The sequence below is a fragment of the Globicephala melas genome, chromosome 14 (assembly GCF_963455315.2).
Source record: "Globicephala melas chromosome 14, mGloMel1.2, whole genome shotgun sequence".
Taxonomy (NCBI): domain Eukaryota; kingdom Metazoa; phylum Chordata; class Mammalia; order Artiodactyla; family Delphinidae; genus Globicephala; species Globicephala melas.
In genome coordinates, this window is record NC_083327.1 from 39,728,241 (window position 1) to 39,753,691 (window position 25,451).

At 41.6% G+C, this 25,451-nt stretch overlaps 1 protein-coding gene across 1 annotated transcript in view; it reads left to right on the plus strand.

Moving 5' to 3' along the window:
• The window catches only part of FIG4 (FIG4 phosphoinositide 5-phosphatase), a 137,038-nt gene extending 112,704 nt beyond the window's left edge, over positions 1–24,334 (plus strand). The window contains exon 23 of the mRNA XM_030882838.3: positions 23,403–24,334. Coding sequence (XP_030738698.1) covers positions 23,403–23,580 — 178 coding nt within the window. The 3' untranslated portion in view covers positions 23,581–24,334. The remainder of the gene's footprint in view (positions 1–23,402) is intronic.
• The last annotated feature ends 1,117 nt before the right edge of the window (positions 24,335–25,451 follow it).

A 25,451-nucleotide genomic window follows, 5' to 3' on the forward strand; every position in this document is an offset into this window, starting at 1 on the left:
GGGGAGCCTCCCACAGGCAGCATGGACAGTAACAAATAGTGAAAACTAGCACCTCGTCACCAAAGGAAGAAAAAGAAAACAGTAAAAAGCATGAAGCAGTGAGGCTCAAAATGTGGTTTGCAAACTCCTGGGGAGTCCTCCAGCCCCCACTGAGTCAAGTCCTTCTCTCGCCTGGCTCCTATAATGAATGCACCTCCATCCCAGGCCAGCCTTCAGCATTGGAAGGGCCATGAGGGAAGGGGCAAGGGCCTGGGAAGGCGGTGGGCGGGTGGGGAGGGGTGGAGAGGCAGGCCAGTTACACTTAGTAGTTTTTATTGCTTCATTAAGTATCAACCCTTGAATGTATGTCTTTCTAGTATTCTTTGGGGCAAAATGGGAGATACACATAAAAGACTTCTGCTGTATATCAAAACATGATGGTTGTCAAGGAAAAGCACATGTGAGAGCTGAACTCATCACTTTTTTTCACAGAACACCAATTAAAATAATGACTGACAAACTACGGTTCTTCAGACGAGTATTTGGCAGACACTTTTTCAGAGTAAGCCTGTCACTTCAAGAAAAACAATTGAAAGTATTTGTTACAAGTGATAAAGTTAGATATTTCAAGCCAAAATCAGAATTTTGGAAAACTTGTATCCACCATCATTAGGTTTTTCTGGTGAGATTGGTAACGATCTTAACAAATGTGATTTTTTTTTGATATTGTGTAATAAAATGCCTTACATTTGGAAGATCTTCATAACTCTGAGTCAATATTGCCCAAATGACCTATGCATGGTATTAAAAAAATCATCCATGAATAAGAAAACCCATTCCAAGTGTAAGACAGACCAATGGGTTTTAAGATAAAAGCATATGAAAAGTTCATTGACATGATATCAGATTCTACACTGCAACTAACCTTTAAGAAATTTGTCAAGTTTTGATGTAGCATCAAAGAAAAATATCCTCAATTATCTGGGAAGACTATTAAGATAATTCTTCCTGGGCTTCCCTGGTGGTGCAGTGGTTGAGAGTCTGACTGCCGATCAGTAGATATAACCCAATAAACCAAAGCTTTTTGGAATCCTAAATAATGCTTTTAAGAGTATAAAGGGGTCCTGAGACTAAAAAGGTGTACAATATTTGACCATTTATGTCAGTATGCAGCACTAAGGCAACCAGGGCATTACTACATTATAGCTTTGTTCAGTCCTTACCGGAGGAGTGATATTCCTGACCACTTGAAATGTTTCTTTTCTATAGTTTTTTGTTTGTTTAAGGAATTAAGGAAGCAAATAGTTCTGAGACCCTCTGATTCACTGGTTCCTTTATTCACTTGCTCACTCCTTCATTCAATGGCTTTTTTCACAGATCTAGAACAAAAAGTTTTTAAATTTGTGTGGAAACACAAAAGACCCCAAATAGCCAAAGCCATCCTGAGAAAGAAAAACGGAGCTGGAAGAATCAGGCCCCTGACTTCAGACTATACTTGCAAAGCTACAGTTATCAAAACAAAGACATAGGTCGATGGAACAGGATAGAAAGCCCAGAAATAAACCTACACATCTATGGCCAATTAATCTATGACAAAGGAGTCAAGAATATACAATGGAGAAAAGACAGTTTCTTTAATAAGTGGTGCTGGGAAAACTGGACAGCTGCATATTCCAAGAAAGGGAATGTTCTAATTTCAAACACCATACACAAAAAGAAACTCAAAATGGATCAAAGACCTAAATGTAAGACTGGATGCTATAAAACTCCTAGAGGAAAACATAGGCAGAACGCTCATTAACATAAATTGCAGCAATATCTTCTTTGATCCATCTCGTTGAGTAAACAATAAAGTAAACAAATGGGACCTAATTAAACTTAAAAGCTTCTGCACAGCAAAGGAAACCATAAACAAAATGAAAAGACAACCCACAGAATGGGAGAAAATATTTGCAAACAAAGTGACCGACAAGGGATTAATCTCCAAAATATACAAACAGCTCAGTATCAAAAAAACAAACAACCTGTGGCTCCATATCAAAAAAACAAACAACCTGATCAAAAAACGGGCAGAAGATCTAAATAGACGTTTCTCCAAAGAAGACATACAGATGGGCAAAAAGCACATGAAAAGATGCTCAACATCAATAACTATCAGAGAAATGCAAATCAAAACTACAATGAGGTATCACCTCACACCGGTCAGAATGGACATTATTTTAAAAAATCAACAAATAATGCTGAAAGGGGTGTGGAGAAAAGGGAACCCTCCTACACCATTGGTGGGAATGTAAATTGGTACAACCACTGTGGAGAACAGTATGGAGGTTCCTTAAAAAACTACAAATAGAACTATCATATGATCCAGCAATCTCACTCCTGGGCGTATACCCTAAGAAAACCATAATTCGAAAAGATACATGCACCCCTATGTTCATAGCAGCACTATTTACAATAACCAAGACATGGAAACAACCTAAATGTCCACTGACAGATGAATGGATAAAGAAGATGTATATATATACCATAAGTTTGTTTTATTACTCAACCATAAAAGAGAATGAAATAATGCCACTTGCAGCAACATGTTGGACCTAGAGATCATCATACTGAGTGAAGTCAGAGAAAGACAAATATCATATGATATCACTCATGTGGACCTAATTTTTAAAAAAATGATACAAATCTTTTTTTTTTTTTTTTTTTTTTTTTACAAAACAGACTTATAGAAAACAAATTTATGGTTACCAAAGGGGAAATGTTGGGGGGAGGGAAAGATCAGGAGCTTAGGATGAACATACACACACACTGCTATTTATAAGATAGATAACCAGCAAAGACTTACTGTAGAACACAGAACTCTATTCAGTATTCTGTGATAACCTATATGAGAGAAGAATCTGAAAAAAATGAATATATGTATAACTGAATCACTTTGCTGTACCCCTGAAACTAACACAACATTGTATCAACTATACTCCAATAAAATTAAAAAATTACAGAGCGCTTACTGTATTGCAGAAGTCACAGGGAAGGATACAAATATGCACTAGAATGTTGCCTGTTTAATCACAACAGATGGTCTTCCTCCTGCACTACACACACTGAAAGCCCCAAGGGGTGTAAGAGCCAAACTGTTTTTTCACTCATAGAATAAATCGTTTAATGCCTTCTGCAAAGAGCCCTTGCCACAAAGCTCATTAGTGAACAGTTACATCATGAAAGTTCTCTCTCATCTCATTAAAATATAAAATTGATTCAGAAGTGAGAACATACACTCACAAATATGTTCTGCAAAAGATAAGTCTGTGTCTCAGGGAAGATGCTTGTGGGCTTGGCTCTCTGTGATTGTTGCAGTTCCCTCAGTATCAGAAAGAGTGTGATTCAGAGCAGCAGTCTGTTAAGAACAGAAAGACAGCCATGAGAAATGAGATCATGTTCTCTGAATACCCAAGGGCATGCTTACATTTTACTTTTCAGATAAGATGCTTAGAAAGGTTTTATTTACTTAAACCAAGCTGCTAAAATTTTGCAGACCTTTCTCATGTGCAGACTTGGTTAATTTTTCATGTCACATGAAGTGTTGAGATAGCTGGGAGTATTTATCTCAGAGCTTAGAATCATGTGATCATTCCCTCAAGTAATACTTGAATTACTGTCCAGTGAAGCAGGGCTTTTTCAAGTTGTTTTGGGATCAGTAAGTGGGACATATAGGGAGGAAGATTTAGGGTCACTGAAGAGAAAACCTTTTCAACAATTAGAGCTATCAACAGTGAATTGTATGGATGGACCTAGAGACTGTCATACAGAATGAAGAAAGTCAGAAAGAGAAAAACAGATATCGTATATTAACATATGTATGTGGAATCTAGAAAAATGGTACAGATGAACCGGTTTGCAAGGCAGAAATAGAGACACAGATGTAGAGAACAAATGTATGGACACCAAGGGGGGAAAGCAGAATGGGGGTGGTGGGATGAATGGGGAGATTGGGATTGACACATATATACTAATATGTATAAAACAGATAACTAATAAGAACCTGCTGTATAAAAAAATAAAAATTCCAAAAAACAATGACATGTAAACATTCCATCATGAAAAGTCATGAGTTCTTCTATCACTGAGAGTCCTCCAGTAGAGGCTGGATAACCTTCTACCAGCAGTGTTGTAGAGTTTCTTCTTGTAATCTGAGGTTGGATAAGATGATTTGCAAGAAAGGTCATCTCTAGGATTCTGTAATTATCATTATCACAGCCATGAGACATCTGCTGGGTGGGATCATCAGCAGAAAGTACGTGATTTATTCACATATTTATTAAGCACCTACTATGTGTCAGACACTGTCCTAGACACTGGAGATACAGTAAAGAACAAGACTGACAAGGTCTCTCAAGGCACTTATGTCCTAAGATAGGCAGACAAGCACTGAACTAATAAACAAGACAATTTCATATTAGGATAAATGCCTTGAAGAGCACAAACCAGGATGATGGGAGAGACTGGTTGGGGCAGTTAAGAGTCAGGAGCTGCTTTAAATTAGGTTTTGAGGAAAGTCTCCTTGAGGAGTTGAGGTTTGAACTGAGACCTGAATGCAGAGGAGGCGTCTGTCCTGAGATGACTGGGGAAGAGTGTTCAAAGCAGAGAGAACATGCGCAGAAGACCAGGGCAGAAATAACCTTGGCATATTTAAGAAGCAAACAGAAGACATAGAGATGGCCAACAGACACATGAAAAGATGCTCAACTGCTAATTATTAGAGAAATGAAAATCAAAAATACATTGAGGTATCACCTCACACCAGTCAGAATGGCCACCATCAAAAAGTCTACAAATAGGGCTTCCCTGGTGACACAGTGGTTGAGAGTCCGCCTGCCGATGCAGGGGACATGGGTTCGTGCCCCAGTCCGGGAAGATCCCACATGCCGCAGAGCGGCTGGGCCCGTGAGCCATGGCCGCTGGACCTGCGTGTCCGGAGCCTGTGCTCGGCAACGGGAGAGACCACAACAGTGAGAGGCCCGCATACGGCAAAAAAAAAAAAAAAAAAAAGTCTACAAACAATAAATGCTGGAGAGGATGTGGAGAAAAGGGAACCATCCTACACTGTTGGTGGGAATGTAAGTCGGTACAGTCACTAGGGAGAACGGTATGGAGGTTCCTTAAAAAAACTAAGAGTTGCCATATGATCCAGCAGTCCCACTCCTGGGCACATATCTGGAGAAAACCATATATAATTCGAAAAGATACATGCACCTCAAGTTCACTGCAGCAGTATTTACAATAGCCAAGACATGGAAGCAACCTAACTGTCCATCCACAGAGGAATGGATAAAGAAGATGTACATATATACAATGGAACATTACTCAGCCAGAAAAAAAGAACAAAATAATGCCATTTGCAGCAACGTGGATGGACCTAGAGATTATTAAACTAAGTGAAGTAAGATAGGGAAAGGCAAATATCATATATCACTTATATGTGGAATCTAAAAAAAATGATACAAATGAACTTACTTACAAAACAGAAAGACTCGTAGATATAGAAAACAAACTGATGGTTACCAAAGGGGAAAGTAGCAGGGGGAGAGAAAAATTAGGGGTTTGGGATTAACAGATACTATTATATATAAAATAAACAATAAGGTCCTACTGTATAGCACAGGGAACTATATTCAATATCTCGTAATAACCTATAATGGAAAAGAATCTGAAAAAAAATGTGTGTAAGCGTAAAACACACATTTGCTCTACACCAGAAACTAACATTGTAAATCAACTATACTTCAATTTTTTGAAAGCATATAGATTAAAATACAGCAAAAACATTTCACTAAAAAAAAAAAGCAAAGCCAAGTGAGAGAGGCACAGAGGAATGTGCTTTGGGATGGACTGAGGAATAGGTAGGGGCCAAATCTCATAGGAGCTTCGCTGTTATTTATCCAGCGAGAAGCATGGGGGGTTGGCGGGGAGTCGTTTTCAGTGAGGAGTGGCATGCTCTAATGCACTCTCTAAAGATGACTATGGGTGCTTTCTGGAGGGTGGATTGTAGGGGCCAAGGATATAAGCAAAGAGGGGAACAGGAGGAAACTCTTGAGAAGTGTGGTTTCACAGAAGCCAAGAGAAGAAAATGTTTCGAGAAGGAAGGAGTGGGCAGCAGTCTTGAATACAGAGAAATTAACAGGGAGGTATTGATGGCCTTGAGGAGCAAATGTTTATGGGTGGTAGCTTTGCAAGCCCACTGCAGTGAATTTAGGAAAAAACGGGAAGGGGGTAAGAAAACATGGGGAGCAGAACCCATTTCAAAAATGCTGTGGAGGGATGCAGAGAAATAGGACATTGGGAGGAGGGTATAGGGATCATTTCTAGGATGGAGCTACTACAGCAGTTCTCTGTGCTGACAGGTGGGGGTCTGCAGAGAGTCAGATACTGGGGGTTCTGGACAGAGTAGTTAATTGCAGGAGAGGGATCCTTGAAAGGGCCCTGTGAATTGTTTTGCCTCTTTATTGGAATCCAAAATTTCGTTATCTTTGATGTTGATTAGTTTGTCGGAATGTTCTTGTATTAAGTTGAACCATATGAAGTTACCAATACTCATACATTTTTGACCTATGAAAACAGCAGTGGCTTATAATTCTACCTAATAGAATTAGGATTTTCGACCTTAATTTAGACAGTTTCTCCCATAGGTCTTTATAGTTTCTATACATTCTTAATTTGGAAACAGTCTCAAACTTATCTCAAAGTTGCAATTACAAGAACAAAGAATGTTTCCCTCCCCAACCAGAACCATTTGAGAGTAATTTGCAGACCTGATATTCTCTCTCCCTAACATTTGAGTAGGTATTTTGTATAAATAAGAAGATTCTCCTATAAAATCCCAGTACAATCTAGTAAAATCAGGAAATTAACAGCAATACATTGCTGCCAACTAATCCTTCAACCCCATTCAAGCTTTTGCTAAGTTGTCCCAATAATGTCCTTAATCTCAAAAGGAGCTAGTCCAGCATCTCACATTGCAGCTAGTTGTCATGTCTCTTTAGTCTCCTTCATTCTAGAACAGTTCCCCAGTCTTCCTTGATTTTTCGTAACTTTGACTCTTTGAAGAATACAATCTAATGACTTTGTAGAACAGCGCCCAGTCTGAGTTTGTCGTGGTTATCTTTGGCAGTTTGGTAGCAGCCTTCAAATTGGCCATACCTCCTGTTATTCAAACCCTCATGCAGTCTCCTCCCTCACTGTAGCAGAGTTGATCTTTGTGACCAAGAGCATTAGACCAGAAGTGGTTAGGTTATAGAAGCGATCTCTTGGATCACTTGTTCTGGGGCAAGCAAACGTCCTATGGATAGGCTCAGATGGCAAGGAACAGAAGCATGTAGCCAACAGCCAGTGAGAAACTGAGGCCTGCCAACCATGTGAGTGAGCATGGAAGTGGATTCTCCAGCCCCAGTTAAAGATGGATTTAACTGGGGGAAGTGGATTCTCCAGCCCCCTCAAGATGACTGTTGCCCCAGCCAGCAGCTGGACTTCAACCTTATAACAGACCTAAAACCAGAATCACCCAATTAAGCCACTCTCAGATTCCCGACCCCCAGAAACTCTGACATCATAAATGTTCATTGGCTTAAAGTACATAACGAATACAGGCAGGAATATCACAGAAGTGATGGTGAGTTCTTTTTATTGCATCCTATCAGGTGGCACACAATTTCAATTCATGCCATTACTAATCATCTTTATTTCAGTCCCTTGATTAAAATGGAATCTTCTCGGCCTTTCCACTTTTTGCTCTTTTTTTCCCCCCTCTCTTTTAATTAATGAATATTTTATGGGAGATACTTTGAAATGATGTAAACATCCCTTTCTTCATCAAACTTTCAATTATTTCATTTATCTATTTTTCTCAGTATGAGATCTTGGTTTTCTGTTTTATTCGATGGGATATAGTCTGTTACTGTCATTATTTATTTTGATACTCAAATTGTTCCAAATTTCACCTGCGTCCCTTCATCCTGGCTCTTGTGTTCTCTGGACACATCCTCATCATTCTTTAAATATATGCTTGATTTCTGGCACAAGATGTTCTAAGCTCATCATGTTCTTTGCCTGCCCCAGCCCTGAAATCAGTCATTTCTCCAAGGACCTCAGGTTCTTTTTAGTGGAAAATGGTATTAAAGCCAAGGTGTGGGCACTATTGCCATTGGGGTGTCATTGCTCCCAGGCCCACTCAAAGGACATATATATATACTTACATATACTCATAGATGTAAATATATAGACATATGCAAATATATACATATATGTATATACAAATATATACTACATATATCATATAATATAAATTATATATTTGTAAGTATAATACAAATAAAATATAGATATATATCTTTAAATTCATACTGATGTCTCTAATTGGAGGGTACTCTGGGGTTATTCCGTCCGTCTCCCTTTCCATATTAGTGACCTCCCTCTCCAACAGTGAGAAACATGGCTCTGTTACCCTCATTATATTTATCTGATTCATTCCCTCGTATATAACCAGTCTTCCGTCACCACTGCATCCACCCCTTCCCCCACATGGATGCCCTCTATTCAGGCACTGACACCTTTTCAGAGACACCACCCTCATAAATGCCCTCCTTATCCCCTTGGGCCCCAGGCCACCACTCCACATGGATGTTCACACCCACTTCTCCCTGCTCAGTCTCTGACATACCACCTCAGGCTGCCCCTACACGTGGAAGCCCTCCTCACTCAGGCCTAAATTCCCCACACTAGATCTACCCTTCTCACCCAACTTGGGCTCCAGCACCCCACAGGCTGTCACAGGCTGCCTCTCCTTGCTCTGCCCCCATCTAATGACTTTAGGGGTGACTTGTTCAGGGGAGGAAAGGGAAGAGCAGGGCTTTGTGATTTCAGGAGGATGCCAGCATGGAAAGGGACATTCTGCCCCCCCTCAGCTCAGTTGTGAATTTCGTCTGTAGTAGTGGGTTCCAAATTTCTGGTTACACCAGAATATCTTGGGAAGCTTGCTGAAATACAAATCTCAAGCAAACAGAAGACAACACTAAAAAACAGGGAGCAATCAAAGCGTCCTTAGATAAGCTGTGACAGAGAGAGAGGCATGGACATATATACACTACCAAACGTAAGGTAGATAGCTAGTGGGAAGCAGCCGCATAGCACAGGGAGATCAGCTCGGTGCTTTGTGACCACCTAGAGGGGTGGGATAGGGAGGGTGGGAGGGAGGGAGATGCAAGAGGGAGGAGATATGGGGATATATGTATATGTATAACTGATTCACTTTGTTATAAAGCAGAAACTAACACACCATTGTAAAGCAATTATACTCCAATAAAGATGTAAAAAAAAAGCGTCCTTAGAAAATGGTTAAATAGATTATAGGGAGGCATTCAGTTTTCATTTTAGACTTTTGGTTTCTCTTTACATTTTCTACATTTATACCTTTATATTATCAATACTAATGGATTATGGGCCATGTTTTATAAGTTTCTATATTAAAAACATAATTAGCAAGACTTGTTTTTTGAAGTAATACAAAATACAGACTTCCAGACCCTATAGCTGGAGGTTGATTCAGCACACCTGGGCTAAGACCTGGGCATCTGTGCTTCGTAAAATTCTCCTTTGAATGTAGTGATCAGCCAGGTTGTGGAACCCCCGCTCCATCAAATCCTCCACAGGAGTTCCCTCGGCAGCTGTGTCTGAGTATCCACTGGGCAGCCTGCCCAACACCCCGTCACAGATGAGCATTGACAGAGATGAAGCCATATGAGCGTTCTGAAAACTCAGGACAGGTAGGTTTTGGTTTGAAGGCTCATGATCCTACTGATAGCTCCTTCCAAAAGTCAGTTTTGTCTGATCCTTACTGTAATTAAAGTGAAGGATAACTCTGAAAAGATGCAGGTTAAGTACTCTTCAAAACTATCAAGGTCATCAGTGACAAGGTCAGTCTACTGTCACCTCCAAGAGGACCCTAAGTGGAGATGACAACTAAATATAATGTATCCTTGATAAGTTCTTGGAAAAGAAAAAGGACGTTAGGTAAAAACTAAGTATGGTTTTTACTTAATAATAATGTGTCAATATCAGTTCATTAATTGCAAGAAATGTACCATCCTAATGGAAGACGTCACATGGGGAAACTGGGGTATGTATGGGGTATGTCGGAACTCTCTGTATAATAGTTCTATAAATCTGAAGAGGTTCTACAATAAAAAGTCTTAGAAAAAAGATGGAGGTAACAGGAGATGTAATGAAGTGACATGGCAGACTCGGTGATAGCACTCTGTAAATCATCAGGAAAAGGTGAAAATATTCAAATGGGCATGAAGAATATAAGTAGGTGTCATCACTTCCACGTGGGAGATAAGACACAGGGCCATTACTGCAGCCCTGCGTCTCCAGGAGTGACAGGCCACTGCTGCTGCTGTTCCAGGAAATTTGAGGACAGCAGGGACAGATTGCTCCCAAAGGTCACCGTGGAAATGTCTGATAGATGACCAGTTGCCCTGAGGGAGAGTCTGGGCCTGTGTACAGGCGGGGAGGAAGGATGACTCTGGGAGGGGCAGTTGTATTCTTTGCCCTTTGAGAACAGCTGTTACAGGCTTGATGTGCAACCTGTCCTTTACTGGCAGAACAGACCCAGTGCTGTGCAGGGTAACCAGTTCCTGTTGCCTGTGGCTCAAAGCCAAGCTCGGTGCTTTGTGACCACCTAGAGGGGTGGGATAGGGAGGGTGGGAGGGAGGGAGACGCAAGAGGGAAGAGATATGGGAACATATGTATAACTGATTCACTTTGTTATAAAGCAGAAACTAACACACCATTGTAAAGCAGTAATACTCCAATGAAGATGTAAAAAAAAAGCCAACAGCAGCTGAAATGTTCACATTATGGCCTACAAAATAGTGCAGCCAAGTATCATTGGGTGCTCTCCTGGTGTTTGTAATACTAGACACAGCTGAAACAGAGGAAAAACTGCATTTCTTTTTATACTAAGGCAATATATCCTACAAAATGGGAGGGAAATCCTTCAATTTATAAATTGCATCCTAAATTGGAGGCATTTTACCTGTTTCAGGTCCAAAAATCATCTTACTTTGTTTGTCTAAAACCAAAAGTCCTTTTAAAAACACAAACGACATTTTAATTTTACAGTTGTCAGAGAGAATGTAGAAGAGTATCATTCTGCCATACATGGACCAATAAGAATACTAACAGCTATGGCCCAAACATCAGAAGTACCACCATTGCCACTCATGTATGTGCTTGTAGTAGACTGTCCCTTCTGTCTCCTAGGGCAGTGAACACAAATGTGCCCAACTGCTGGAAGTATCCCCTTGTTGCTAGAACCATCCAGGAACAGGGTTACCTAGGTGCCTCTGTGCTTGCTCCCGGCTAAAGCAAGAAAGAGCTGGAGCTTCCTGTGCTTTTGCACATTGGCTACGTGGTCTGAGTTCAGTTGCAGAAAACATAATCCACTCTAGGTAGATTAAACAGGAAGTGATTTATTATGGGATTTTCAGTGGCTTTCAGAATCACCAGAGGGCTAAAGAGACAGATTGTAGACCAAGCTGCCAGGAATGACTCCGCAAAGCACATGGCAAATCATCAGAGTGGCTGCTGCATCTGCCTAGATCCGGAAGGTATCACAGCAGCTGCTGGCTGCAAAACCAGCCACCTCAGCTATAATCAGGAAGCTGCCACTGGGGTGGCCAACTCGAGAGCACATTGCCTTTGCCAGTCTGCAAAAAGGACACCCTACATGTTGCTTCTTCGCATATGAGTCAGTTCCAAATCAGACCCCTGTGAGTACAAGTGGTGGGTAGAACCTAAATCGCATTTTGAACCCAAATTGCAAGGGAGTCTGGGATGTTATTTTTTGTTTTTCAGCCTCTGCATGCAGGAAGGGGAGTTCAGATGGATACTGAGGAATCTAATTTATGTTATCTGTCGGAGTCTGCCCTGCTAGCTACCCAGTTATCTACCCAGTTATCTATGCATATTCCTCTTGCTATAAGTAGAACCCACTCCCTCCCCCATACGTCACCGCATCCCACTCAAAGTCCAGGATCTCTGGGTTTTGTGCAGCTCTCTTTAAGTCCAGATGAGGCTTTTTGTGATCTAGTGACCTATAAATTAAAAGACTGCCTGTCTGCTCTCAGTATACACTGGTGGCAAAGGAGGATTAAAACTCTCCAGAAAGGGAGAGAATAGAAACATACAATTGCCATTTGTATTAGCAGTCATCAAATGCCACTAGGCAAGAATGGTGAAAGCACCCTGCTCGCATGATGGAGTGAGGTCCTTGAGTAGCCATGGGAAGGACTCCCTTGTTCATTAAAATCATGACCCAAATCTAACTGATATCCTAGCCATCTCCCATTAGCTGCAATAAAAGTAAAGCTGATAGGCAGTCATTTTTTAATTTTCCTAACTTTACCTGTGTTTCTTTCTGCTGCCATAGTTGTAATAATGCTTGATTAGCCAGATGTAAGTGAACCGTGAGATTAAGGGCTCTACCACATTCTCCGCACTTCCCCCAAGTCTCTGCATCACTAGGATAGCAGCCACATCTGGACCTTGTGGTATTCACCTGTCTCTGAGGAGACCAAGTCCTGATGGAGTAGAAATGGGAGTTGAGCTGGAAAAGAGTTTCTCTGAACAAAGCCCTGGGTAAGGAGAAGTGGTGTGGCAATGCCTCCCTCCGCAGCAAGGACAGTATAGCCATGCAGGCAACAATATGTCACATTTAGGGACCATCCAGCTTTGGGGATGGGTGAAAAATATACTTTAAAAACAGACATGCCTAGTTGGTTCTGGGAAGAAGACGGCAGCAACATAGTTTTTTAAATCTCTGAATCATCACATAAAACAGAACAACTAGGGAGCACAACCAAATACACATGGGCAGTATTTACCTCAAACCGCCTAAGTTATCCACAAATCACAAAATATAAGCAGGTGGTGGAGGTAAACCGCCAACAGCCAGAAGACCTGCATGATATTCGTGCTGTACGAGAGGAAGGAGTCAGGAGGGGACAGCAGGGCATCTGACAGACCTGAGACCAGGAGAGCCCCAGAGTAGCTAACAGGAGTGCACTGGAAATGACTGCGGGCTAATCTGAGCACAGCAGCTGAAACTGGGAGGGGTTTTACCCAATTCAGTGCCAGCTGAGCGCAGGGACTCTTGGTGGGTTCTGAAAAGAGCTGAGGCAGTCTGGGCCAGATTAACTCCTGAACCCGACGGCCAAAGCTCCCTTCCAGGCCAGGGCACCCGTCTGAGGAGAAAGTGCTGACAGTGGAGTCAAAACTGGGCAGGACAGTGGCAGGAGGGAAAGAGAAAGTCCAGATAGAAGAGGGGAAAGAGAAGAGGTAAAGGAAATCTCAGAAAGCAAGCTGCCATGTTTTTAAACAAGTTAGTCAGATTTTCCTGAACTACACTCCATTCTAAAGGTTCAGGAAAATTTAATTTTGCATAATGAGCAACAGAAAAGTATCAAGGTCCAAACCCATATAAAGTTATTAGGAGAATGAAAGAACACAGAGCAGAATAACATCCCTCCGTTGAAAGCATGCCAGAAAGACAACTTGATAAAAGAGGTCAAAACTGAAGCATACTATTTCAAAATGAGCTTAAAATACAAAACGTTAAAATTCAAAAAGAAATGAAGAAAAAAAGATTTAGGAGAAAGTGTCAAATATTGGCAATAGGCAAGGAAGATTTAGCATGGATAGGAGGAGTCTTGATGAAGAAAAACAAAGCAAGGGAACAAAAAAAAATACTAAAAGCAGTAATGCCAATTTTTTTTCTGAAATATAAAACTACGTGTTTGAATAGCACAACACATACCTGAGAATAGTGACCAAAAATGATACAGTATAGTATGTTAACTGGACTTTAAAGGAAAAAGATCCTTTAGACATCTAAAAAGAGAAAGTGACTTTTAAGGGAAAGAAAATTAGATTCTTCTCAGGCTTTATGTCAGAGAAAAAAAACTTTATGTCAGAAAAAAAAAAAATGGAGCACAGATGGTCCCCAGCTTACAATGGTTCAACTTAAAATTTTGGGGCTTTACGATGGTGCAAAAGCAATATGCGTTCAATGGAAACCATACTTCAGATTTTGAATTTTGATCTTTTCCTGAGCAGTGATATACAGTATGATACTCTCTTGTGATGCTGGCTCCCACTGGACAAAGATGGGAAAATTTGCACTTCAGTAAGGATATTAATTACAGTAGGATGGAACTCATCAAATATTTTTAAATCCATGAGTTTATGATGATTTTCTAAAAATCTGGTCACCTTAGAAGGATGATAAGGAACTATTTCATTATCTGGAAAAGAATCAAGCATATGACTCTGAATCATATGAATTGTACCGTTGGGTAACCAAACAAGAGATGAGGAAAAAAATCTTTTTAAAAAAGTGTGACAGGGCTTCCCTGGTGGTACAGTGGTTAAGAATCCACCTGCCAAAGCAGGGGACACGGCTTCGAGTCCTGGTCCGGGAAGATACCACATGCCGCAGAGCAACTAAGCCCGTGCGCCACAACTATTGAGCCTGCGTTCTAGAGCCCACGAGCCACAACTACTGAGCCCACGTGCCACAACTACTGAAGCCCATGCACCTGGAGCCCATGCTCCGCAACAAGAGAAGCCACCGCAATGAGAAGCCTGCACACTGCAATGAAGAGTAGCCCCTGCTGGCCGCAACTAGAGAAAGCCCATGCACAGCAACAAAGACCCAATGCAGCCAAAAAAATAAATAAAATAAATATATTTTTTAAGTGTGACAACTGATAAATGAAAAAAAATAAGATAATTATCATCTGGCAATCCCCAGTGAACTAATGGATCTAAGCATTGCATATCAGTGACTGTGGGCATCAAAAAAGATAAACAGCTAGACACTGTGGCCCTCCTGATGACACAGCACTCTACCACCTGTGGTCTCGCCACAGCAGTTGAAGCAAATTCTCACCAAGCCTCTGGATCCAATTGCTGGCTTGCAGGAAATATAAAGGACAGAGGAAGATTTTTGAACTGCATCATGAATATGCCATCAGCAAAACCCAGACGAGAGAAACTCTACAACCTGGTTTCTTCGACAAATTGTAAGGAAAAGATAGGAGGGAGAATCTGTAGATTAAAAGGCCTATCACACTTTTAAACTATAGTCTCGGGATGCACATTTGAATGAAAAAAAATCTTTTTTTTTTTTTTTTAAAGTGCAAAGAAGTGCTTACTGTAGAAGTCAGGTTGATGGCTACTTATGAGGGGAGGGAGGGGTTGTGATGGGGATGGAGCACATAGAAGGGGCTTCTGAGTTGGCTGCCAAAATTTTGGTGTCTTGACCCAGCTTGTGTTTACCTTCTAATAATTGTGTGTGTTTGTTTTGTGTGGTTTTCTGTTATCTGTCTTATTTTATAATAAAAAGGTGAAAAGCATTGATAGACTTGAAGCACAGTTTTCCATGATAAATATTAGGTAAGCATTGTTAGTTTTTTTTTCTCAATGTATATGTATGGCAGTGATGTTATGACATTTTAACCAAAACCTTTACTCTCACAAGCTCGTAATAGTCTCTAAGGCTCTTATGTATAACAGTGTAGAATAGAAAGTCACATGTTAAAAGCAGTTGTACTTTTGTTTCAGTGTCTGCACAGTGGAATGGACATTGTAAAAATGAGGTCACATGGACTCATTTGAAGTATATCACTGTGGGGAGTATTGAGATATATATATATATATACACACACACACACAGCCCTTCCCTCAGCGTTGTTTGAAGAAAATATATGTATATATTAGTATATATAAGCATAACTGTTACATATAAATATATCTGTACATAACATACATGTGTATGTGTATATACATACATAGACACTTTTTTCATCTAGTTGATCTGATGAAAAATAAGTCTTCACAAGATAGTTTTTTGTCAATCGTACCTCAGTAAAGCTTAAAAAGAAAAAAAAAGAGTTTAGCAGCCTTAGACATTCACAGGCATGGATTTCTTTGATATCTTAAGGTCATTGTGTACTTTGATCTATAAATAACTTTTCTCTCTTGTTAGCGTGGCTTAGGCTTAGGCATTAAATCCTAACTTTTGTGAGACTGCAGTGCCTTTCTGGCTGGCCTGTCACTGACATGGCTCCCTGACACGTTGAAGGCAGATAAGTGTTTGAGAAACACACACAATAAGAGTTTTGCTGTCCTCACACTCCATAACCAAATGACATACTCCTCTCCTGTCAAAATCTATAAAGACCTAGTCTACAGTAAGCAGCTGAGATTCCTTACTGCTGAGCCTTTGAAGGGCCTTATATACAGACAGGGCTGCCTGCACCCCTGGTCTACAAGACTGTACATTTTATGTTCCATCATCACCGATTATATTCTTGAGTTCCTTCTCATCACCCCTTTTGCTCCTTCTAATGGTGGGTTGTTTAGGGACTGGCATTATTGTCATATTTGCTTTAATGCATTTTAACCTGCTTGTGAAATTTCTAACCTCTCTTGCAGTATCTCTGCTGGAGGACGGTTCAGTCATCCTATTGTAATAGCAGCTGCTCAAAGGATTTGGAATTTGTTTGGATTTGAAGGAATCAGATTTATACACTATTCTGTATCTCGCTCATTAGCTCTCAATGGCATAACAAGACTGAAAATTTAATTGGACTTTGGGGAAATCATGCATTAGGTTCGTAGCATTTTGTGTGTATTATATAGACTTGCTGTCTTAGCAGGAATAAAAAGTAAATTTTTTTTTTACCTTGATGATGTTTAGAATGTCATCAGCAGCTAATAGCATGGCTTCATGTCCTAATACATGGATAAGTGTTTGCCCCTCAAGCCTGTTGCCTTTACTGTGATGTCATGTATGTCTACCCAAAGACACACGCAAGTGCCCTTGGTTGGGGGGTCGGGGCAGTGCGTATGTGTGGAAGGCAGCAAATGTGCTTGCCCATATCTCCAACACTGAAACTGGCTTGACAGGATGTATGAAAGCAAATTACATAGGCAGAGCCTGCTTTCTAGAATCCCAGGATATGGGGACTGTTTTGCCTTTTGTTTCGTTTTATTAGAGGTGGTTTGAAGATTGACACATTCCTCTTGATTTCAGGCCATTTAGTGAGTTTGTTCATCTGAGTCATTGTTTTCTCACCTCTAAAGGGGGATTAGAACGCACCCGTCCTGCCTCAGCCTTGTTTTTTGAGCTACTTGGATAGTTTGGCCCTGGTAGAAAGCACCTCAGCTTCCCCTCAGTGCCCCGTCCACCTTATGGTTATCTGAGGCCAGACTTCCGCTGGAAATCCTACCTCCCTGTCATCTAGACTCTAGATTCTAGAGCAATCCAAATCACACTGCTTTCAGGTTCTGAATTTAGAAAGCCAAGGTAAAATCATCTTCCTTAAACAGACGCCATTCATTCATTCAGGGAGTAATTATTGAACACTTACTGTATGCCGAAGATTCTTCCGGGCATTGGGGATAAAGAGGTAAGCAAGATAGAATTCACATCGTGGAACGTATATAAACAGATAAATAAAAGATCAGATAGTGATAAGTGCTATGCAGGGACATATTACATTAAGGCAATGAGTTTAGAAAGAGATACGCAGAATTTCTGAGAAAAAAATAGCAGGAAAGAGGTTCTAGAACAGTCTGTCCAGTGGCACTTTCTGTGATGAAGGAAATGTTCTGTACCGCACTGTTCAATGCAGTAGCCACTAGCCACATGTGGTTATCAGGAACTTGAAATGTGGCTAGTGCTACTGAGGAGCTAATTGTTAATTTTAATTAATTTAAATAGGCACATGTGGCTAATGGCTACCATATTGGACAAGCATGATTTGAGAGCTACATTTTGGACTTAGGTGTCTATACTTGTACACTGAATGGGAGGAATATGTAGCATTATCTTGATTTTTTAACATGAAGTAAACACATTCTCACCGTATCATCTTAGTAGAATAGATTCGTGACTAGACTTCAGTGTATGAGTACTTTGTTGGAAAGATACAAGCAACCTAATAAGGGAAGTAACGAGAAGCGATGGATGGTCACAAAAAGATGTTAGAATGGCACCCACAAACTGAGGGCTAAAGGCTCTAAACAATATTAAAAGCTAGAAAGAGAGAAAATCATTGCAGGGACTTCCGTGGTGGTCCAGTGGTAAAGAATCCACCTTCCAATGCAGGGGACACGGGTTCGATCCCTGGTTGGGGAACTAAGATTCCCACATGCCACAGGGCAACTAATCCCGCATGCCACAACTACTGAGCCTGTGCGCTGCAAACTACGGAGCCCACATGCTCTGGAGCCTGTGTGCCGCAACTAGAGAGAGAAAACCCGTATGCCACAACAAGAGAGAAGTCTGCGCACAGCAACAAGGAGCGCGCACGCCACAACAAAAGATCCCACGTGCCACAACTAAGACCAGACACAGCCATAAAAATAAAATAATTTTTTTTAAATGATTGCATGGCAATGTGTGCCGTAGGCCCCTCTGCCAGTTAGGAAATAATAGCCCTTGTTGCTTAATAGAAATTACAAAGCCGGCAGAAAGACAAATAGAATAATAAAGGACTTGTGCTATTAAGACATTTAGCTGAGGTTTTACCCCACTGAGACTGGAGCATCTGCTCAACTTTGATCCTGCCCTAATGATTGTTTTCTCGCAGAAGGTAGAGGAAAGTAATGAGAAGAATGACCTAATGCTGACCATTATCTGCAAATAAGGCTATTGGTCAGGGTCTTCCATAAGGGCCTCTTCACCTGTAATATTCTTTTTTTTTTTATTTTGCAGTACGCAGGCCTCTCACTGTTGTGGCCTTTTCCGTTGCGGAGCACAGGCTCTGGACACGCAGGCTCAGCGGCCATGGCTCACGGGGCCCAGCCGCTCCGCGGCATGTGGGATCTTCCCGGACCGGGGCACGAACCCATGTCCCCTGCATCAGCAGGCGGACTCTCAACCACTGCGCCACCAGGGAAGCCCTGTAATATTCTTTTGATCCTGTCACACAGTCATGAACCAACAGAACCATTTGGTGATGTGAAAACAGCAACTTGGGAAAACTTGGAGTTTGTGGTAGCAACAGAAGGGATCACCAGGAAGGGAAATATATCCTGTGATTAGAACCATTACTAGGGCTTCCCTGGTGGCGCAGTGGTTGAGAGTCTGCCTGCTGATGCAGGGCACACGGGTTCGTGCCCCGGTCCGGGAAGATCCCACGTGCCGCGGAGCGGCTGGGCCCATGAGCCATGGCCGCTGAGCCTGCGCTCCACAACGGGAGAGGCCACAACAGTGAGAGGCCTGCGTACCGCAAAAAAAAAAAAAAGAACCATTACTAAATTTTCTGGAAAAGCCAAATGGGTTTGGTGTGTGCCAAAATGCTCATCCTAGAAAAAGTATAAGATTTTAACATATTGGAAAAGTATCACATGTATAAAATTATTGAAATTATACAAGTATTATCTAGTTCTTCTATCACCAACCACAAATCGTCATATCATTACTAAATCCAGAAGACATTTCAGTCTGACCAATTAAATATTTTCTTGTCAAACCAACATATGCTTATTGGGTACTCAATATGTATAAGTCAGAAATACCCTCAATGGGAATTGAACTTTTAAAGGGACTCAAACTTTCGTTATGCATCCAAGTGTAAGATACCATTACCATAGGACATGGTCTTATTATAACCAAACGAGTAATAACACATTTAAGAGCGAGCATAAAAGGGCACCAGTAAGGATCTTCTTTAAAAACATGTAGTGTGTCTAATGAATTTCTGCCTAAAGTGTTTCTCTTCTGTGAATGGGAACTGCAGTTAAGGCTAAGTGTCATCAATCCTTGGTGTTGAGTACAGTGAGCCCATAAATGAACTAAAGATGACCGCAACATTCCTTGAGAGGAAATACAGAGGCTTCCTTGAAGATGGGACTAGGTTTTGTAGATAAAATGAGTCTGCAAATTTGTAATTATAATAATTCATCTCCAAAAAGACTACTAGCATTTGAATTAAGGACAATAAGTCTTATCCCTTTGAGGACTATGGGGAGAAGCTGAAAACAAAAATTCTGTTTATGGACAGGAGAGAAATGTCGGACGTTTCTTCCACCATGAAAGTGCAATAATAAGCCCTCTCTCTCTACTGGAATGAATAAAAGAAAGTAGCCTTACAATTTCCACATCATTTAGTGTTTAAACACTGGTCTTTTCACCCAGAAACAAATGCCATCTAAGCTAATAAAAAGACTATTACATGTAGTGTTGGAAGTGTTATTGGGGTTACCTCCATCTCTTTCCAGTGCCCCTCAGAGACAAGGTGCCCACCAGCAGCCCCTTGTGAGGGTCCTGGATGTTTTTGTATTTCTTCCTTGCCTTGCATAAGCCAACGGGGAAATCAAGTGTGAGGACATTAGGAAATGTAATATTGCTCCTCATGTCTTTACAGTTAAGTGTTAAATGGTGCCTGCTCAATGTAGGATTAGTGGTAGTATATCATTTCAGAAGAAAGTTTCTACTTAAAAATGTTCAATGCTGTTGACTGACCACAAATAAGATTTTATTTAGCATTTTAGATTACAGTTTGGTCTCCTTAGACCAAAGATTCTCAAACTTTAGCAAGTAGCAAAATCAACACCACAGTGAGGTGGTGTTGAAGCCCTAAATCCACCTGCCACTCAGTCTGATACCATTTAAGGCTGATGTTGACATTTCACATTTAGAGTGTTTGTAATGGTTTTTCATTACTCCACGGGGCATTGAAGCAGTTTACTGAGAAGTAGGGTGAGGACTCCTGATTGATTTACTGATAAGAAACCCCAGGCAGTGGGTGGAAGTGGCTGGTCTGTGGCCCTGTTCATGGTTGTCCCAGCCCTGCTGCTGTTCCCCCTACAGCCTGCCCACCCGTGTATTCAGCTGAGCTGCTAAAGGACAAAACAATGACTTGATGACTTGGATTCTCCTTTTCTCAGCTGCATTAAGGTTTAGTTCCCAGATGGTATCTCTCTGGTGTGATGCCTGCTGGAAAGCTCTTGGTTAATGCACACAGGGTTGCAGGCAGAGGTCTAGCTTCAAAGCACAGAAACCATTAGTCCCATTTTTAAATTGACTTTAAATGTCTCATCTGTGAAATGGAGGGTGTAGACACTAGACAGGTGTGGATGGTGTGGTCCAGGAGTTGCTGTGGCCGGCACTTTGACGACAATCTCTAAAACCGCTAATGAAGCCTCCTTTTTAAGTGTTCAGGTTAAAATGGTTTGACCCTGAATATTAACAACCGTTAAAGAATTCTAGCATCTTGCTTTGAATTATGTACATGACTGAAGAGTTGCTATGATTTTGTGAGGGAAAATTGAGAGGAGTTCATATATTAATCATCCCAACCATTTGTAATTATAACGTTACTTTTGTATTTTGAAGACAAGCACTGCTGCCAAGCTGGAATTCAGATTGACTCAGCTCAGGATTCTTTCACCTGGGTCTTTTTTTTTTTTTAAACTTCGAGTAAATTACTATCCTTTGGTTTTTATTTATTTAAATAAGGGTGTAGTCTAAGATCATGTGAAATTATTAGAGTGCTTTGGAAAAATGAGTATTTCATAAGCCATTTACCAAATTTGAGTTTAAATATATTACCCCAAGGTCAAAACAATTAAGGTTGACTTCCAGAAAGAATATTCCACCTTTAGTTGTATTTTATTTCACAGCGATTTTAAGCAGAGTCTCCAGCCAAGGCAGGATGTGTTAGTTTTCTAAAGGCAGAGTACAGGGAGCTACCTTGACTGTTTTCTAGGAGAGTAAGAAAGACCTAAGTGTAATTGTAACTCATCCTATGAGGGTGGAGGGTTTTACTGGACAACTCTTGTCTCCCTTTGTGTGTCGCTCACTGCACCTTCCTAGTGTCCCACAAAATGTTGACGTTGCAAGTACAGTCCTAGCTGGGTCTGAGGTTCAGTTCTGCTTCTGACTGCAGGGAATCCCCCCCAGCTCCAGGGGTCCCAGCTCACCAAACAGCCAGGCGTCCAGGATGCCTTTCTGGTCCTCTGATAAGATGTACATGAGCAAGACTGAGGTCCCAGCCCAGCAGAATAGATTCTCCAGATCTTTTCTCTTTGTGGTCTTGGTACCCTGATGTGGAGAACCAACCCCCCACTCCTCCGCAGGGCCAGCCCTGGGCTAAGTGGGGGAGTGTGCTGTCGTTGTACCCCCAGTCCCTCACAGGGTGTAGCGTACCATCGTCGCCTACCCATGGCCTGCCTCTTCTTGACCTTCCCACACACGCTCACTCTGCAGCACACCTGACTTGGTGGTTGATTCATCCCTACAGGGCCTGCCCCCAGCCAAGGAGGTAACAACTAGCAGGTGCTCACGCTGCGATGAGTTACGCGCGTGTCAGGCACCCAGCTGCATTTTAACAAGGCCTTTTTTGGAGACAGCGCCTTCCCCAAGGGTGGATGGAAATTTCAAGCACTATGGCAGTCTAGGTGGGGTGGGAATGGAAGGATATTTTTGAATAGAGAGGTTCTTGGGTGCTTTTCAAATCATCCCAGAAAGGAAGGAAGCTGCCTATTACAGATGTACACTCTCATCCAAAAAATCTGAAGCCAGATGTGTTTCAGAATTCAGAATTTTGAGGGTGTTGGCATATACCTTATAAGAACATCCCCAGTGTGATCTGAGGCTGATAAATAAACACATTAATATTCACATGAAGTGGGCCGAGTACTGTATGTTGTACCACCAGATGAGTTTCAACTGAGTCGGGTTTTGCTGGCAAAGTAACGTTTGGTTATTACAGCTTTTAGGATTTCAGAATTGCAGCTAAGGAATTGTGCACTGGTAATTACTAACAATAGTACACTTCTGTTGAGCACTAGTAGTGTGCCAGGCACTATGCTAAAGGAACACTTTGCAGATATAAACTCATTTACTCCTGCCATCAACCTATGAGGTAGGAATTATTAGTATCCCCTACTTCACCGATTCCTACTAATAAGTCCTACTTAAGAAAACTATTGAGTACATACCAGGTACCAAGGAAAGAGAGCGAAAAGTCTGTACAGCCCCTACCTCAGGTTACTTAAGTCATGTGAGGGAGGCAGATGGGCACACAGACGTGGGTGTGCCCAGGGCTGCGGGAACAGAGGAGGGGTGCCCCTCCAGCCTGCATGCCAGGGAAGGCTCCCTGGGCAAGTGCGGGTCCTGCTCTTTCAGGCAGAGGAGGAAGCCAACCGACAGGGAACAGGGAGGTCACTAGCACCACTTGTTACTACTAAGTTCACTCGTTCAAGGTCAGTGGCTCTCAAGAGCTTTTGAGGTCAAGGTCCCTATGGTCCTTTATTTTCTTTAATGTAGCTCTGTCCTCGCTTCTCTTCTATAGAACACCTATCTCAGCTTTCTCCCAAGACAACATCTATGAAGTTCAGCCTCCTCAAGTAGACAGAAAATCTACAGAGATCTTCCAAGCCCACATCCAGGCCAGTCAAGGTATCATGCAGCCCCTGGGCAAAGAAGACACCTCCATGTACCGAGAATACATCAGAAACCGCTACCTGTGAAGAGACAGCAGGTCCCCAGAGTGGCGCAGAGGGGGGCCAACAAAGTCCCATTTACTTATGCTCTAACTTGTTTGTCTCATCTTAAAAAGGTAATTTCCCGTCAGTCCTTTACATCAGAAGGCTTTTACTCTTTTTGTAACTGGGGAATTACAAATCATTGGTAGTAAAGAAATGACTGCATATTTTGCTGTCGTTGCCTTTGCTTTATTTTAGAGATACTTTGCTTAGAAATGTGGTTAATCTAGTATCACACCGTCACACTAAGATGTTAACAGGTATTTATTGAGGAGCGGCTGTGTGCCAGGCCCTATGGTAGAGTCTGGGAATATCATAGTAAGCAAAACAGGCCAAAATTTTCCTCCTGTGTGAAACGAAGGCAGAGTATTTTTCTTTGTAGTTAACATTTTAAAAAATTTATTCTGATGGTTATGTTAACTTTATGTCTTGATTTAAAAAATGTGTTCTTTTGAAAGCCCTCGTTCTTAGGAAATAAACACTGAAATATTTATAGATAAAGAGACAAGATGTCAACAAAATGCTCTCCAGTGGTTCAGGGAAAAAGAACACATGATAAAGCAAATGCAGCAAAATATTAATAAATGGTAAATCTGGAAAACAGTAAACAGTTCTTTGAACTTCTGTGAATATAAAATTATATCAAAATAAAACATTAAAAATGTATCACTGGGCTTCCCTGGTGGCACAGTGGTTGAGAGTCCGCCTGCCGATGCAGGGGACATGGGTTCGTGCCCTGGTCTGGGAAGATCCCACATGCCGCGGAGCGGCTGGGCCCGTGAGCCATGGCTGCTGAGCCTGCGCGTCCAGAGCCTGTGCTCCGCAACGGGAGAGGCCACAACAGTGAGAGGCCCGTGTACCACAAAAAAAAAAAAAAAAAAAAAAAATTTATTACTCTGCATAGCTTTTATGGTGAGCAGTTGCATTACATAATTTGATATTTGATGTCTAGTCAGGGTTGACATGCCATGTATACGTATGGTTTGCTCTCCACAGCCAAATATAATGTGGACAACTTCCTGCATTTTCTGACAGTTTTACACAAATGATTTGACCTTATTATGTCTATGCTTTTTTTTTTTTTAATAAAACAAGTTCTCAGTTTTCCCTTCTCACAAGTAAAGAAAACCAAGCCATCTAAAGGGAGGACGAAAATTGATCAGCCTTTTGTCCTGATGTTCAGGAGGAAAAGAAAATTATCTAGTTACTACAGAGTATAACTCCTCATGATGTGTAACACTGCTTGCTTTAAGTCTGCTTGCGTGACCTTTAAGGTATCACCAATTAAGTGACCTTTAAGGTATCACCAACCCCGAGAGTCTGGGATTCTATGCAGTGTTCTGTGTTGCAGATAAAATTCACAGATGGTTTTGATCGATGCCATCGTAAAGTCAGGATTAAAGGATGATGAAACAATTGGCAAGAGGAGTTTTGGTTGGCACAGTTTGGATATTGTTGGGCTGCACCCCGCAGGCCTGCAAGGCCTGTATAGGTCCAGCTTCAAGACTGAAGAAAGAGCCTGGAGTCAGCGACAGAGACGTCAATGATTTCACGGATAGGGGGAGCTTACACATATGAAGCAAGGTCCCGGAGTGACACCCCACCACGTGGGCCTGATGGCAGGCAGGACATGGTGGCAGTCTTTGCTCCCAGGGAGGGGGGCTGTTACCAGTTATAGGGGGAATTGATGTCACGTGGCTCATCGGTTACCAGAGAAACGAGCAGAGGGGCAGGCCCCTCACCACCCCTTTGATAAGCTATCAGGTGGAGCTGTCCTAATCTAAAGACTAGAACAGTCGCCGGCTGCGAGGTTCGGGGGGCAAGTATGTAGGAAGGGCGGTCATGTGAGTAGGGGG